This window comes from Pteropus alecto, unplaced genomic scaffold, assembly GCF_000325575.1.
Source record: "Pteropus alecto unplaced genomic scaffold, ASM32557v1 scaffold146, whole genome shotgun sequence".
NCBI classification, from domain to species: Eukaryota; Metazoa; Chordata; class Mammalia; order Chiroptera; family Pteropodidae; genus Pteropus; species Pteropus alecto.
In genome coordinates, this window is record NW_006442107.1 from 17,175,609 (window position 1) to 17,191,145 (window position 15,537).

Sequence of the window (15,537 nt, forward strand, 5' to 3'; positions counted from 1 at the left end):
GTGAGAAAAAAAACAAAAAAAAAAGAAAAAAAAAAAAAAAAAAAAAGGGAGGGGGTTTAACAGTGCATAAAGAATACCAACAGTTACTTATATGAACTGCTTATTATTTAGCCTAATTGCTATCATTTTAGCAATTATGCATACCATTAAATGCATCAGATTTATTTGTGTGAATTTTATTTGATTACAGTGCTAGATTTCGCTTTTGTCAGCTGTCATGGTAGTCTGTGCTTACACTGACTCATCACTCTTACATTTGACCTATCTACCCTTTCTCTGCAAGTTCATAGGTTATTCTTTTCTTTAGGTAAATCTGATCTTTCTAAGATTAGCTATTTTGCATACTTGCCACAGTAAAGGGTGTATATTTGGTTATTAAATACTGCAAACATTGTCAATAGAACAGGCAGACAGAAGATTGCAAATTTTTTCCTGGCTTTCTCTGTGAATCAGGCATTTGCATTTTAAAATACTTTTTCTAGCATGCTTCAGTGCTTAGTGGAAGCTACTGATGTTCCTGCCTAGTTAGAATGAAAAGAAGGATGGGAAGAGAGGCAGCTGCAGAAGCCTTAGAGAAAATGAGAAAAGGGGCTCCCTCGAGAGGAAGTGAATGTGTTGTATTGGGAAAATCTGGCTCCTGAGCTCAGCAGATGGTTGTTGGTTTCTATTTTATGAGATGAGGAGGTTAGAAAGAAGAACTGAGTCCTGTTAGTTCTCAGTTCTCTTTTTGAGTTAATGGAAATAATTTTCCATCCAAGATTCACTCCTGTCTCAATGGTATACATTAGAAAACCTATTAGTAAAAACACTCTAGTAATATCATGTAATTGTTACTGTGGAAGGTGAACCATAGTAAACCAGGAATAGCTTAGAAATCCATGGTTTTTCAGTTTTGCATATCAAGGGGATATATGGTAAGTGCTCAAAATAGATTTGCAGAATTGTGTGCGCAAATTTTCTTTTATAAGAAATGTCAGTGAAGTAGATGAAGGTAGTAGTAGCTGATGTTTATTGTGTACCTTTGTGCCGGCACTGTACTTGATCCTTCACAAGCACTATTTCATCTAATGGATACAACCACATTGGGATGTAGGCATTACCATCTCTTTGTACAGATGGGGAAACTAAGGCACAGAAAGCTAGGATTCAGCTTCTGGTCAATCTAACTGCTTAATTGACTCCTTTGTATTGTGCTGTCATTTCCTCTATGTTGACTATGTTGAAATTAAGAATAGTTTTTAAATACTTCAGTAGTTAAATTGCATGATGTGCTAAGTTGTAATGCATGCACACATTTCCCAAAGAATATTAGAACATTCATTATATCACTCCAAAAAGTTGAAGTGATTTAATTTTCCATGGCTGATTTACCAAAGGTAGTAGTGTGACCATATAATTTTTCATCCAAACTAAAATCAAAAGGGAGTGATATTAACGATTATGTAGTGATAACAGGAATAAACCGTACTATTCTGGCAACTAAGTTATACCATTACCCTAGTGATTGTTGCTTGTCTTACTTCATCTTTGAGGCAAAAAACATTAAAACAATTCTTCATATCTTTTATCTTCTAGGGGGATTCCTCAATGTCAATGTAAGTGAAGTCAGTTTTGATGAAATTCATCAGCTCTTCTCCAAGGATTTAGATATTGAGCCAGGAGGTCACTGGAGACCTAAAGACTGTAAACCCAGGTGGAAGGTGAGGTAAATTTTTTCATAAGTAATGTGACTATTACTATGCATTTGAGGAAAAGTGTGCTTGATTCAGAATATGTAGTGAAATACCTTAATGTCTTGATAAATTTAAGACATCAAAATTTTGATATTTAATGTATGTGTATTCACAGTTCAGATGTGATTTAAAGGTGTTACTTGTGAAGACTAACTGCACCTATGCATATACAAAATACATGCTCATGTGTTATTACCAGTCTCTTGGAGAGCCTGGTAATAAATACCTCACTTGAGATTGGCCTAGAAAACAGATTTTTTCAGTTGTGATCTGTTTGGAAGAGAGGCTATGGTTTCTCTGCCTCCTGCAACTGTCCCTGATGATTACTGACACCTGCAGGCATAGCCTCACCAAGTCCTTCCTGGGAACAGTGAGAGCGTTAATATCCTGATTTCCAGTTGAGTCTAGCATTGGGGTTTTCCAGCTCTGTTCTTCAGAGTCTCAGAATTCTAAAGTGGCCACTCAGAGGTGACTGTGAGACAAAAAGGGGGACTTTAGGCTCTTCACCTCTGTTTCAGAAGGCAGAGCACAAACTTTCTATCTTTTTGATATGTCAGAATTCTCCTTAATGTTTTGTTTGAAAAACTCTAAAGGAAATGGCCTGCTTCAACTGCTTTAAAAAAATTGAAAACTATGGTTTAGACTAGATTTGCTCTCAATACTATAAAATTGGTCAATAAGTGCATATTCATGTAATGTTTTTATGGTCGAGTAGGAAATAGCATTGACATAATTCAAGTGAAAACTACATATGATTAAATCAAATGTTATGTCCTAAAGGATTGTGACTTAGCCTTAATTTGAGACTGGTTTTCAATTTCTCTTTTAAAATCTTACTATATTGCTAAAATATTTGTCTTTTGGTACAAAAAAAAAAAAAACACTGCTGGGGAGAATTGTATGCTGTTAAGCTTAGGATAAAAACCATCTGACTTAATTGGGGGTATGTATTATTTATATCTGCACCCCCAACGCAGAGCCTATTGTCTTGTATAAAGTAAGCACTAAACCTAGTTTTGTTGAATTGAGTTTATGAGACAAATAAATGCCTTGTACAAATTATTTAATAAATATTTGTCCCCGCCCCCCATACAAGTTGTAAAGCTGCTTAAATGAATTGCAGTACAAATTTTGGCAAAACATTCTATTTTAAATTGTCTTATGTTCTTTCCCAGATCAGACTCAGTTAATAGATGAATTTTTTCATATTTGATGATTGATTTTTCTCACATTTGTGTATAAATATGGCCTAATTTACATAATCCCACTTTTTAAAACGGTCGTGGGAATATTGTTTTTCTTATTCAGGTGGTGAGTATGTATGTTGGATGCTAATGAAAGAAAAAGCATACTCAGTCATATAGGCTATTGGGTAGCATGGAGATTGGTCCTCAGACACCTGTTCATGTGGAGTACAATGTGCCTTTCAGGTGTGCACTGTGTGGCATAGTAGTAGAGTAATTTGGGATTGGAAAAAAATAAATATTCTTGTCCTTTCCCCAGTGGTCTATATCAGATGTTGGATTTGAAGTTTTATGGTTGGTTCTTATTTACTGGGAGAGAGGTATATCACACGTAGTAGTTCCTATTTAGAGATTTTAGTAGAGTATAAACTCCATGTGAATCAGTAGGTGATGGTGTTGAAAGTGGAGCAAGTTAATTCAGGGATCTAAAAATTAGCTTATTTCGTTTAGGAACTATATGGTAATGCTGCTCTTATTTCAGATTTGTGCAAACTCTTCTCAGAATACAGTTCTGAGCTACACAGCTAAAGGTATGAGAGGAAATTTAGAGATCAGAGGTGACCGGTACTGCCGTATTAGTACTCCTCCCCTCCCTGTTTCCGTTCTAATAATGTCCATTCTAATCTTGGGACAGAGTTGAGAGAGGGAGAAAGAAGAAATAGCTAGATTTATGTTAAACATCTGCTATCTGCTGGCAACTTGGTTGTTAATATTTGAAGTTCTTTTACTAAAAAAAAAATTCAAGTTAATTGATGGCCAATTGACTGGAACTGAGATCTTTTAAAACTAGTCATTTCACCAATTCCTAGGTATTTCTGAACACTGCATGTTTGAGTGAAACGTTCAGCACAGGTTGGATGCCTCATAGAGGCAAGCTTATTTCTATCAGAAACAGATGAAAATGTTTACCTGACATTGTCTTTCCATTCAAGATTCAGGTAGAGGTCTGAACAACTTTGGTCTAAAACCTAAAGGCTTAAAGACTCAGGCAGCTGCTTTGATGCTGTTATCTACTTAGAAGTCTGGAGTTCCACTTCTAGTCCAAAGTTCCTCAAATATAGGTCTTTTAGCCACTTGTCTCAAAACTACCTGAGGTGTTTGGTAAAAATGAAGATTCTTGAACTTAGTCCTCAGACATTTTGATTCTATTGGTGGGAAGGGACAAGAACCTACTTTTTTTTTTTTTTTTAAATCAAGTGCCTCCTATTTGAGGAGCACCTGTAGGCACTGGAAATGAGGAGGAAGAGGAAGATGGACCTGAAAACATCGCAGGAGAATTAGAGCGTGGTAGATTCTACTTCGTTTTGTCTTAGTGGCAGATAACTAGTGCACCCTTAAAGTAGGCAGATCTGAAGCTATGTCATTTAGGGACACTGTAGCTGGTGGTGTGTTTGAAGTTTGAAAGTAGGACAGAAGCTTGGTGGGGGAATTTATGTAGTAAACATTTTTCTTGCTAATCTCCTCATGGTGAGTACAGGAGAAAATAAGCAGGATAGAAAAATAGGTGCATAAATTCAGTAACATTAGTGATTTTAAAGTGGGAGTAAACTGCATGGGATAATTTTGCTTGAACAAGAGATGGCGAGGAGAGATTTTTGAAGATGAAGTGTTGTTTTTCAGAAGGTAATGTCCAGATGTTCTTGCATCAGCAGGAGAGTGGGGCTTAAACAGAAAATTAGGGCACATGCAAGAAAGAATGTCCTGGAACAAAGGTTATTAACCCTCAAAATAAATTATCACAGAACACTGAGATCTTCTTTTTTTCTAAGACAACAAATTGTAAACTATTGAGAATGTCCTTTCACAGCCACAACAAGGGACATGCAAAATGAAGTTTTAAGATACTATTTAGCTTTATTTTAATAAACTTTGCTTCAGTCATATCATTCAAAATCTTTGATAACTATCTCATTAAGATGTGGATATTTATTTGCTATTAAAATAAGTTTTGCTTATTTAAATTTGCCAAGACACTGGTAATTTTTTTTCTCTTATGACATTCTCAGCTTCCTTATGAGATTTAAAAAACAAGCAACTCTTGTTATCTTAAATGCTTCATTGAAGAAATTAGGGGCTATGACTTTGCCTTTGTTTATTCTTATATATTTAACTCATCACTCAACCTAATTGTATATAAATAATATGGACTTTTTAAAATGGACTCTGAAGCTTTTAAATAGCTTCTTCCCTTAAGTATCTATAATTCACTTTAATTGCTTTTATAGCCCATTTACATCATGTCTGTGGCAGTCAACTTGTGGCCAGTTCAAAATCAGGAAGGGCAAGCTCGACCCTCATTTCAATAGAAGTCATCACACTGATACACTTCAGACAAGGTCAAGGGATCTGTAATCACCATCTAGTTCCATTCTCTCCTTTTATTTTTCATAACAGTTTCCCATCCTAAGAGTAAACCCAGGGGTCCTGAACTGCTTTTGGAGTTGTATTGATCTGGGACTTCCTTGAATACACCAGTAATTGATCCCAAAGTCCATCAGCAAGTTCCCAGTCAGTAGGGAGTGCCAGCAACAACAGTTGCCGTCTTGCGGGAGTCTGGAAGGTACTCTTAGATGTCGGTTGCTCTGGCAGCTCTGTGGCCTCAGATTCATAACCCAAGAGCTACCTTATGGGGCAAACCAAAAGGCAGTGGGATCCCAAGTGGGGCTGGCAGAGGTACCAGAACCTCTTATGCCTACCACTTACCAGGTATAAAACAATGTGAACATGAAAATATCAGCCTCATGGCAGCCATTGTCTCTTTTTCTTCTATCCCATCAGCATTAAGGGCAAAATTAGTGGTGGAGTTTCTCGTTCACATATCTTCAATTTTTTGTTCACTTTTTAAATTAATCTATTTTAAGAATTTAAAAATTTCTCTCACTTATGATCCTGGTAATTTAAAATATCCAAGTAAATCTTACTATTTTCTCTTGACTATATCTAATGCCATGTCCTGATTTTACAAGTAGGATTAGCTCCTAAGCCTATGCATTCCCAATTATTTATATTTATCCATTATTAGTAAAACGTATTTGGTATATGTGACATTTTAATAAATCATAGACTTAATGTTCTTACATAATTTTCAGTTATAACCAATTTAGATTGTATTTAAAAATCCACAATATAGAGTGACACAGAAATTTTGATTAGATATATTCTGACTGTTACATTCTTTGAAAATCGAATGATTTTAGAATTTATAATCTGTAGAAAACTTATTTTAATTTCAATAAATTTATTAGAAAATTCACAATTATAATAAAGCCAGTTTAGTTCAGAAATTGCTAAGAAAAGTAATGTTTGGAAAAGATTTTAGTTTTTTCAAAGGCAAAATGAACTGTAGGGTGACTTGGTTTATATGACAAAGTTTGGATGTAGAAAATAAAGAATTTGAGTAAACGATGATGGATAATTATTCATTTATTCCCATATTATATAACACATTTTGTATAGATGGTATTTTTTAGTCTTGATTTTGATAGTTCCAATAAATGGTTTTTTTCCTATTAGAGGAAAGATTAATCTACTGAGAAACCATTCTAATTTCCATATACATGGTTTTTCTTTTATATTTTTGGATTATATAAGAACAAGTTTCTTTGATTTATAAAGGACAAATTTCTCTGTTTTCTGTGCTGCTTACATGATCTTTTTTTGTTAAGCTTAATATGCTAACACAATTTTATCATTAGTTTTATTTTAAATTGAGTATTATTCTGCCACCGAAATAAACATAAAATGTAGCAAAAATTATATTGCGCATTTTGATTAAGTGAGAAATATATTAACGTGATTACAAAAATTCATGTATATCCCATGACATATCTGTTATATTTCTTAAAAATATCCCTAGGCCAGATAAGCCATGTATAGGATAATAGATATTCAAGTGGAATCTCTCTTAAATTCAATTTAAATACCATTGTTATTATTTATGATCTACTTTAAAACCTAGACATTATCTTGAGACAGAGACATCCCTCTCCCTCACTCCTGATATCGCATCCATAAACAAATCCTGTCTGTTTACCTCTCAAATGTTTCAAAACTCCATGCACCTCTCTTTTCCTCCACCCTCACCTCAGGTCAAGCTTCCATTACCTTTTGTCTCAACTGTTTATTGCGTTAATTTCCTAACCAGCTCCCTGAGTCCATTTTTGGCTTTCTCTAGTCTGTTCTTCATAGTAGCTTCTGCTGTCACCAAATCTGATTTTATCACTGGATTTAATTTTTTCCACAACTTTTCATACTGTTCAAAGGATAAAGACCACAGTTCTTAGACTGGCCCTCAGAGCCCATTTCTACCTCCCCAGGTTCCCAAGACCGTAAATGGCACGAAGGCAAGGGCCATGTCTATTTTTGCTCATTGTTAGGTCTCTGATGAGAAGATTCATAAGAGTGTGACTGTGAAACCATCAAAATTTTAAGGGTTAGTTTTCATCTTTACCTGTAGGACTTGATGCAATATTATTTACAGGAGACTATTTTGTTTTAAAGGTGGCAGTTCTCATTCCTTTCCGTAATCGCCATGAACATCTTCCAATTTTTTTCTTGCATCTGATTCCAATGCTCCAGAAACAGCGGCTGGAATTTGCCTTTTATGTCATTGAACAGGTGAGAATATTTTTCAAAGTGGTAACTAAGTCTAGTAGAATGTAATAAACTCAGATATGATTTGATCAAAAATATTTAGCTTAAGATTAACCAGATAACGCAAATCTTTGGTTTTATATTTGGGTAAAATTGAATTTTAGATTGGGCTGTTAGTGGTACATACCACATTACTCTATTTGTCAGTTGATGTGCTCCTGTCATTTTTAATCGTCCCATATCTTACCTATTAAAATGAATTTTTTCTCTATCCTTCACATTTTCAGCTAATTTTTTCTCTAAATATTTTTCTTGTCTCAGCATAGCATATATACAATTACTTTCCATCTTTTTGAACCCTTTAGAGATACTTGCCATACTTCTATTTTTTCCCACTTTTGTCATTAGTTTTACACTTAAAATGGCATCTTTGATTTTTTTCTTCCCCACTCCACCTCCCAAACATTAAGGCACTTGATGAATTTTATCACTGATTTCCATGTAGCATTTCTAAAATCATACATTTTGTTTGTGTTTCAAATACAATATAATTTGGATACTTCTGATTTTGATATTGATGAACTCATTTTATCCTGATCTTTCCTTTTTTTACTCACACTAAAGCTGACTGAAAATGTATTTCTTTATTTATAAGTAGACAGAAAGTGACCCAGTTTATATTATTAGATCCTTCTTTTTTTTTTTTTTGGTCAAAAATATTCTAATTTTATTCCTAAGATTGTAATATCTAGTGTGTTTTGTCAGCTCCTTTGTAGTTTATTCTAGGAACTCCTTTATTTCTTCTTTTTTTAAAATTTCTTATTCTTTGCTTCTTGCCTCTATTCCCCGGCAATATTTAGTTTTTAATATAATTTACACTTTTCTGTACGTAAATCCCTTTTAAGATTTGTTCTCCGTGCATATATTGATGTATATAGTACATATTGCATATGTATGTTTTAGTGTAACAACCTACACCATGAAAATTTGACTTTTTTTTACTTGATAACAAATCAAAAATTTTAGATACTTTCATGAATCGTAGCTGCAAACTTATAGGTTAGTTTTACGAACTGCTAGTTTCCTTTTTCAAAACTTCAGTCTCCAAATGTGTCAGGAGATGAGCTATCTGCTGCAGTGTTTTTAAAAGTGTATTCTCTTGAGAGTTTAGCATCAGTGAATTATTTTGTGTATGTGATGAAGTAATCTTTACGAAGCAATTTAAATCCATATTTTATACACTTCTTAAGTCAGAATCTCAACCTGGATCAATATTAATTCAGGCCAGTACATCTGATAGTGTGTGGTTTTGAGCAGTAACATCTTTACCACATATGAAATAGCAGAGTAATTTTTCTGCTGGACTGGTGCCCAGAAGTGCTAAGCAATTGAAGAGCAGCTCAGAACTCCTAGTTAAATATGAAAGATTATATACACATTTACTTGTTCTCCTTTCCAAACTCCTAAAATGGGAATGAAAGAAAAAACTTTAAAAAGGTTATTAAAGCACAAGGACAAAGAGATGGGAGTAGTCAAGAGATTTCAACCCGTTTCTGGAAGTCAAGGAACAGGTGGATCACTGGCAATTCCGTTAGCAGAGCAAAGGATGTTGAAACCCATGTGCTTGATGAGGGTGATTGTGACAAGATTGAATTAATCTGCTGGCCAAACCCTTGCAAATCTTAGCTCTTGAAAGGTGTCACAAAAGGTGGACTGAAGCACTGGCTAAAATTAAGGGTATTGTGTGAAAGTTTGATTACAAAACAATCAAATCCCCAGTTCCTCATCTTTGCTTGTGTTGCAGGTGATTACTGTTATATCTTATAGGAAAATGTAAAGTTTATTTTCCGGAGAAACCATACTAGAGAAGGTCCCGACTGTGCTGACAAAGCTCTCCTGTGGGGCCTCAAAACAGAGGGGTTAAGTAAGTGTGCATGCTGACTGACCCTAGGGGCCCTCGGCCCTTTTCACTGTTTGGCTTTTCGAAGCCAGTAGTTAAGTGTGAATCTCCCCACGTCCTCCAGCTGAGGGAGGGCATGAGTGCTGTCTTCTGTAGAGAAATAGATTATCACCAGGAAAAAGATGCCCAATCTAATATTTGGAAGTCTGTGTAGGGGAAGGCCAGTTTGTCACTTTATCACCTCCATGACGCCCACTTTCATTCATTCAACAAAGAGGATACAGAAGTGAACAAACCAGGTAAGGCCTCTCCTGTTCTCATGAGGAGAGATGGGCAATAAATAATTGTGTGATATATCAGGTGGTGCTCAGAGCTGAGTGAGGGCAAAGAGAATCGTAAGGACAAGGAGGGGTACTCTTTAATGCAGTGTTCAGAGAAGGCCTCTCAGAGGAGGTGAGGTTGGAGCAGCCGTAGTAAGGACAAGGAGAGGTACTCTTTAATGCAGTGTTTAATGCAGAAGGCCTCTCAGAGGAGGTGAGGTTGGAGCAGCCCTGAATGATGTTGGGGGAATGTGCATTTCAGGCCAGGCAAGAGCTGCGTGGTGTGTTTGGGGAACGAGGTCAGTGTCACTAGAGTGATGAGTGGAGGACATCAGAGAGGGGTTGAGAAGCAGATAATGAAGGACCTAACAGGCCAGGGTGAGGACTTGGACTATTCCATGTGAAGTTGGAAGATTCTGGAGGATTTTGAGTAGAAGAATGACATGATCCAAGTATTGTTTTAAAAAGACGATTATTCAGAGAATAGACTGAGGGGGACAAGGGCTGAAACAAGAGCAGATAGGAAGCTTTTGCAGTTGTCCAGGTAAGAAGAGAGGTTGACTTGGGCTGCTATGGGAAGAGGTGAGCAATGGTTGGGTTTGGGCTATGCTGGATTTAGAAACGATATTTACTGAAGAGTTAGATGTGCTGTGTGAGTGATGGAGAACAGTTAACAGTAATGTCAGGGTTTTTGCCTTGCACAAGGCTGTTGCCATTTTCTGAGCTATGGACGTGTAGAACACTGCGGAAGAGGAATGAGGCTTTGTGGTTTTAGTTTGGTTTGGGGATTCGCTCATGCACACTCAGGTGTGTATGTGTGTGGTGTAGGTGTTTGAGTCAGGAGTGGTATGCCGCGATCCTTACATACATACATGGTGATTTCTCTTAGCTCTCCAAGTGTCTTACTCTCAAACATGATTGGGTGGCCAAGGGTTCTCAGATTTTGAAGAAAGCCTCCACAAGAGGAGATAAAATCAGTCGAACAAAAGGGTGTGTAGAAAATGAGACATTGGAGAGAATAGAGGAAATCTTAAAAGGAAAAGAAAAGAACAATAACAAAGTCATAATCAGTATTCACAGAGAATGAAGGAAAGATAACAAATCCATGTAAACAAAAACAGGACACCATAAAGAAAGAATAATCAGTACAAGCAAGTTATTGAAAATGAAAATATGATAACTAAAAGAAAATTCTCAACAGAATGGCTGGAAGATAAACTTAAGAAAATAACCCCTAAAACAGAAACAAAACAGGAGTACCAATATATCACAGGGTAACCAGCTTCTAAGATGGCCCCAGTGAACCTCTCCTCCTTGTAACCAGGCCCTTGTGTGGTCTCCTCCCTCAGTGAGTAAGGGCTGACTTGTGCGGGCAACCAAACTTCAGAGTGACAGCATGTGACTTTGGAGGTTAGATCATAAAAGACATTGCTGCTTCTGTCGTGGTCTCTTGGATCACTCGCTCTCAGGGAAGCCAGCTGCTAAGTCATGAGGACATTCAGGCAGCAGCCCTGTGGAGAGGAATCAGTTTGCAAGCTTCATCTTGCCGGCCATGTGAGTGAGCCAGCTTGGAAGTGTATCCTCCAGCTGAGGCCCAGACATCATGGAGCAGAGATAAGGCATATGTGCTGTGCTGTCAGGATCCTCTGTCCACAGATGCTGTGAGCACAAGAAATAGCTATTATGTTTTGAGCCACTAAGTTTTGCTGTGATTTGTTACACATCAATAGATAACTAATGCATTGACTAATAAAGGTTCTGGAAAAATGTAGCAGAACAAATTAGGGTGGAATGGGGGAAAATGACCCAAGAACTAATATAAGAAAATTTCCCAGAAGCAAAAACATGAGTCTTCAGATTAAAGAGGCCCAGATGCACACATGGATAAAACATAGGTCCCTTATTCAGCATGTTATTTTTGAAATTTTAGAATACAAATTAAAAAGGGAAGATATCAAAAAGGTTCTGCAGGACAAATTACCATCGATTATGTATCATAATCATATGACCCTTCTCAACAATTCTGATAGCTAAAAGATTGTAGAACCATGCCTTTAAAATTCCAGGGGAAACTGATTTTCACCCTAGAATTTTTACCCAGCCGAAATGTCTATCAAATGTGAGGATAGACTGATGGCATTTTCAATCATTCATTGACTTAAAAAAAAAAAGTTTTTTTTTCCATGGACCCTTACTTAGGAAGTTGGTGAGGGATGTGCCTCAGCAAATTGAGAAAGCCAAGTAAAAATACAGAAGATCTAAAGAATGAAAGAGAAGTCCCAGTGTGATAGTTGTACATGGTCAGACTGGTCCAGACTGGAGCAAGAACTGAGGGCAGTGGGAGGTGGAGAAAGAACTGATAGATGATTTGATGTGTTTGAATGATTATATCAATTATTAATAGATATAGGGCATATTTATGGGGACTTTTGTATAAAGTAATATGGGAAACTAAGAAAACAGAAGATAGGTATTATGCCCAGTTTGAGAAAGAAAACAGAATGCTAATCCTAATTCAGTCAGCACTCAGGAAATATTTCCACAGTCCTAATAATGTAAGCACTATCGATTTAATCAGAAATTATGATATAACTATATTGGGAGAATGCACGGAGGGGCTGTGAGTGTGGTGCTGTAAACAAGCATGGTAAGAAGTCAACAGACAGTCTGAAGTTAATAAAGCAAGGAAAAATCAGAACTCTTATTATCCTGAAACATGGAGATAAGCACCAGAATACACTGCTAGAGGAGTCAAAATGTATTGCTTTCGGAGGATGAAAATGGGTTAGACATAGAATCTTTTATTTATATTACAAGCCATTAAGTATTATGTCCACATTTAATAAGAACGATTTTTAAAACCTTGAAAGAAAGTCGTTCAAGCTGATGTTGATAAACCAGTAATAACATTATAACTGAACTCCCTTTCCATTTTCTTCCATCCATTTCACTGGTGAAGAAAGAAGCTATAAAAAGTAAAGTGATTTCTGTTCCCTCAAGTTAGTGCAGGACCCAGGAGTGAAAATTAGCAGTTTTTCACTCTTTAGGTAGTACTCTGCTGATGACTGCTTTGTGTATCTCATTTGTTCCTGTCCTAATCCTTTTTTGTTTATATTTTGGAAATGATTTTGAGAAATATTGCTAAGGCATAGGTAATTGCTGTTTAATATTCTTTAGATACAGAATGAAACTTTTTATTGCTAATGTACCTTAATATAATTTCTTGCATAAAGAAAGGTAAGTGGTTATAATATAGGAGGTTGGGTTCAGTGTAATAAGTTCCCATTTTTTTTTGTCCCTTAAAATACTCTTGGTGTTTATCATAAGCAAGAATAATAAAATAGGAACTGTTTGTTGCCTAGGCATTTTAATGTATTTTCCCTAGTAATAAATGAAAATGACTTTAATAAAGGAAGTTGGGTTTTTTTTATAATAAGTTCCAATTGTTTTTGTCTCTAAAATTGCCTTTGTCTTTATTATAAGCATTATAATACAGAGTAGTCCTCCTTGGCCTTGTTGTGTAAGAGAAGGGTTACTGTTTGTTGAGTCACTTTCAGTTTCCTGTTTTTCTTAGTCTTGACAGCATATGGAAAGCTTCACTAAAAGAATACAACCTCTATTATTTTTAATGGCTTTATTTTTTTTCTTGTCATAAATAATCTATATCCTGCTGTATTTGAAATAAAAGAGAAACGTGAATGATGTCATTATGGAAATGTGATAATTGACCAATGGACTAGACAATAACATTGTTTTCTCGTATGTTACCAAAGTATAAAATAATGCAAGTAAATTTAAGCAGTATATTTGAAAATCCTGAGGGGTATTCTTCTATCTCTTTGATTCAAATGCATTTGTTATTTGACCATGATTCAACAAGTTAGAGAAGTATAGAAAAAAATCAGATGACAAAGCCTGAGCACATTTCTGTTTTTTCTCCCTGTGGAGACTGGCACACAACCTTTTAACCGTGCAATGCTCTTCAACGTGGGCTTCAAAGAGGCCATGAAAGACAGTGTCTGGGACTGCGTTATCTTCCATGATGTAGATCATCTACCCGAAAATGATCGAAACTATTATGGATGTGGAGAAATGCCACGTCATTTTGCAGCAAAGCTGGATAAATACATGTATATGTAAGTAATTTGCAGTCTTCCAGATAGCATACAGAGTACTTACAAAATTGTCACTGAAACGGTAGCAGCATTATATGCCTGGGTCTGAATGTCCAAGAGCCTAAGGAACACCTTTAACTCCTGCCCGTCCTCATAGGGAGCCAGGATGTAGAGTTGCTTGTCATCCATCTAGGTGCTTCCTCACACTGAGGTCTGAGTGTGGGATGGTGGAAAACAGAGACTAGTTTCTGCCGTCAAGCACATGTGGATTTAACTTTTGTTTTTCACACTTAACAAGTTATAAGACTTGATTAGTTACATGTATCTCTGAACATCGGTTTCCTTGTTCATTGGAGTAACAGAGCCCATCCACAGGGCTGCTATGTGATCACATATGCTGGGCCTGCCCCAGGTAGGTACACAGCACCTGTTGTCTCCCTTCTGCTCCCCCTCCCCCAGTGACGTTTCAGTGTGGTGAAGGGCCTCTCTTCTGCAGTGTTACCTTCTTTCTAAGCTAGGGATTCTTGACTTGCCTTTAATAATAAGAAACAATTTTTTTTTCTATTCTATGATTACAGATACTTTGAAATGTAAACAGTCATTGGATCTGTGACAATAACTTAAATTGGCATTAAAGCATGCAAGTCTAATCTGGGAAAGAGATCATAGTTTTCATTGGCTAATGGAAGTGGACAGAAGAGAAAATAGCCTGGCACCAGGGAGATGGTGCCTGTGTCCTACCTGCAGGGCAGGGAAGGGCAGTGACTTGACCAGGTGAATCAGCACTAAAACAAGGAAAGAATGGCTTTTTTATTTTTATTTTTTGCTGGTCATTGTCATTATTAGAAAACTTTTTCCTTAATACAGCAGTATGTGAACTCCAAGTCTGCTGTTACCTTGGGAAGGTCATCTAGGTTGAGAATCTGGTTCTTAGCACTTCTGGAAACTCAATTTTGGTCAGCCTGCTAGACACAAATTAGATTCAGGATAATTGATTTTCACTAAAAAATATCATAAAGGTTATATAAACAAAGAATTCTGAATTAATCGTTTTACTTGGAAATATTAACTTGTAGAGAATGAACTATTCATATCCACCTAGGTGAACCCTAGGGTTAGGAGGGTATCTTGGATTTGAATAGAAATTCAAATGTTAGCTTAGGAAGAATGACAGCGGATCAGGGAGTGACTGGGCAGTGCACAGACTTCAGCCTTGGGAAGGAGGGAGCCTGATGGAGAATTTCTGCCCCCCAGTGGTGCCCACATTCTGATGGCTGCTGACCAGGAAGCTCAGGTCTGCAGATCAGTGTCTCTCTCTCTTTTGTAAGATAAACACTGCTACACTTTTGCTTGTTGAGCTTACATTTTCTTTTCTTTATTCATACCTTTATTTTATCTAATCTTTTCCATTCTGGGTATCATGCAATCGATTGTTTCCATTTAAGCAGAACAGTAAATGGAATTAATGTGCTTGCCAATTTATACATGTCACTAAATGCATGTGCGCACATGCATGCGCGCGCGCGCACGCACACACACACACACACACACACACTCTTATCCATATCTACCTATCTACTGATCTCAGGTTTCTCCAAAACCACTAGCCTGGGCGAGAATAATCCAAATGGT

General features: G+C 36.5%; 1 protein-coding gene across 3 annotated transcripts in view; it reads left to right on the plus strand.

Annotated features, from left to right (window-relative positions):
* Positions 1-15,537, plus strand: part of B4GALT6 (beta-1,4-galactosyltransferase 6) — a 58,344-nt gene that overhangs the window by 38,497 nt on the left and 4,310 nt on the right. For all 3 annotated transcript variants that reach the window (XM_006920002.3, XM_025038677.1, XM_025038676.1), the window contains exons 4-6: positions 1,576-1,700; positions 7,478-7,594; positions 13,739-13,926. In XM_006920002.3, coding sequence (XP_006920064.1) covers positions 1,576-1,700; positions 7,478-7,594; positions 13,739-13,926 — 430 coding nt within the window. The remainder of the gene's footprint in view (positions 1-1,575; positions 1,701-7,477; positions 7,595-13,738; positions 13,927-15,537) is intronic.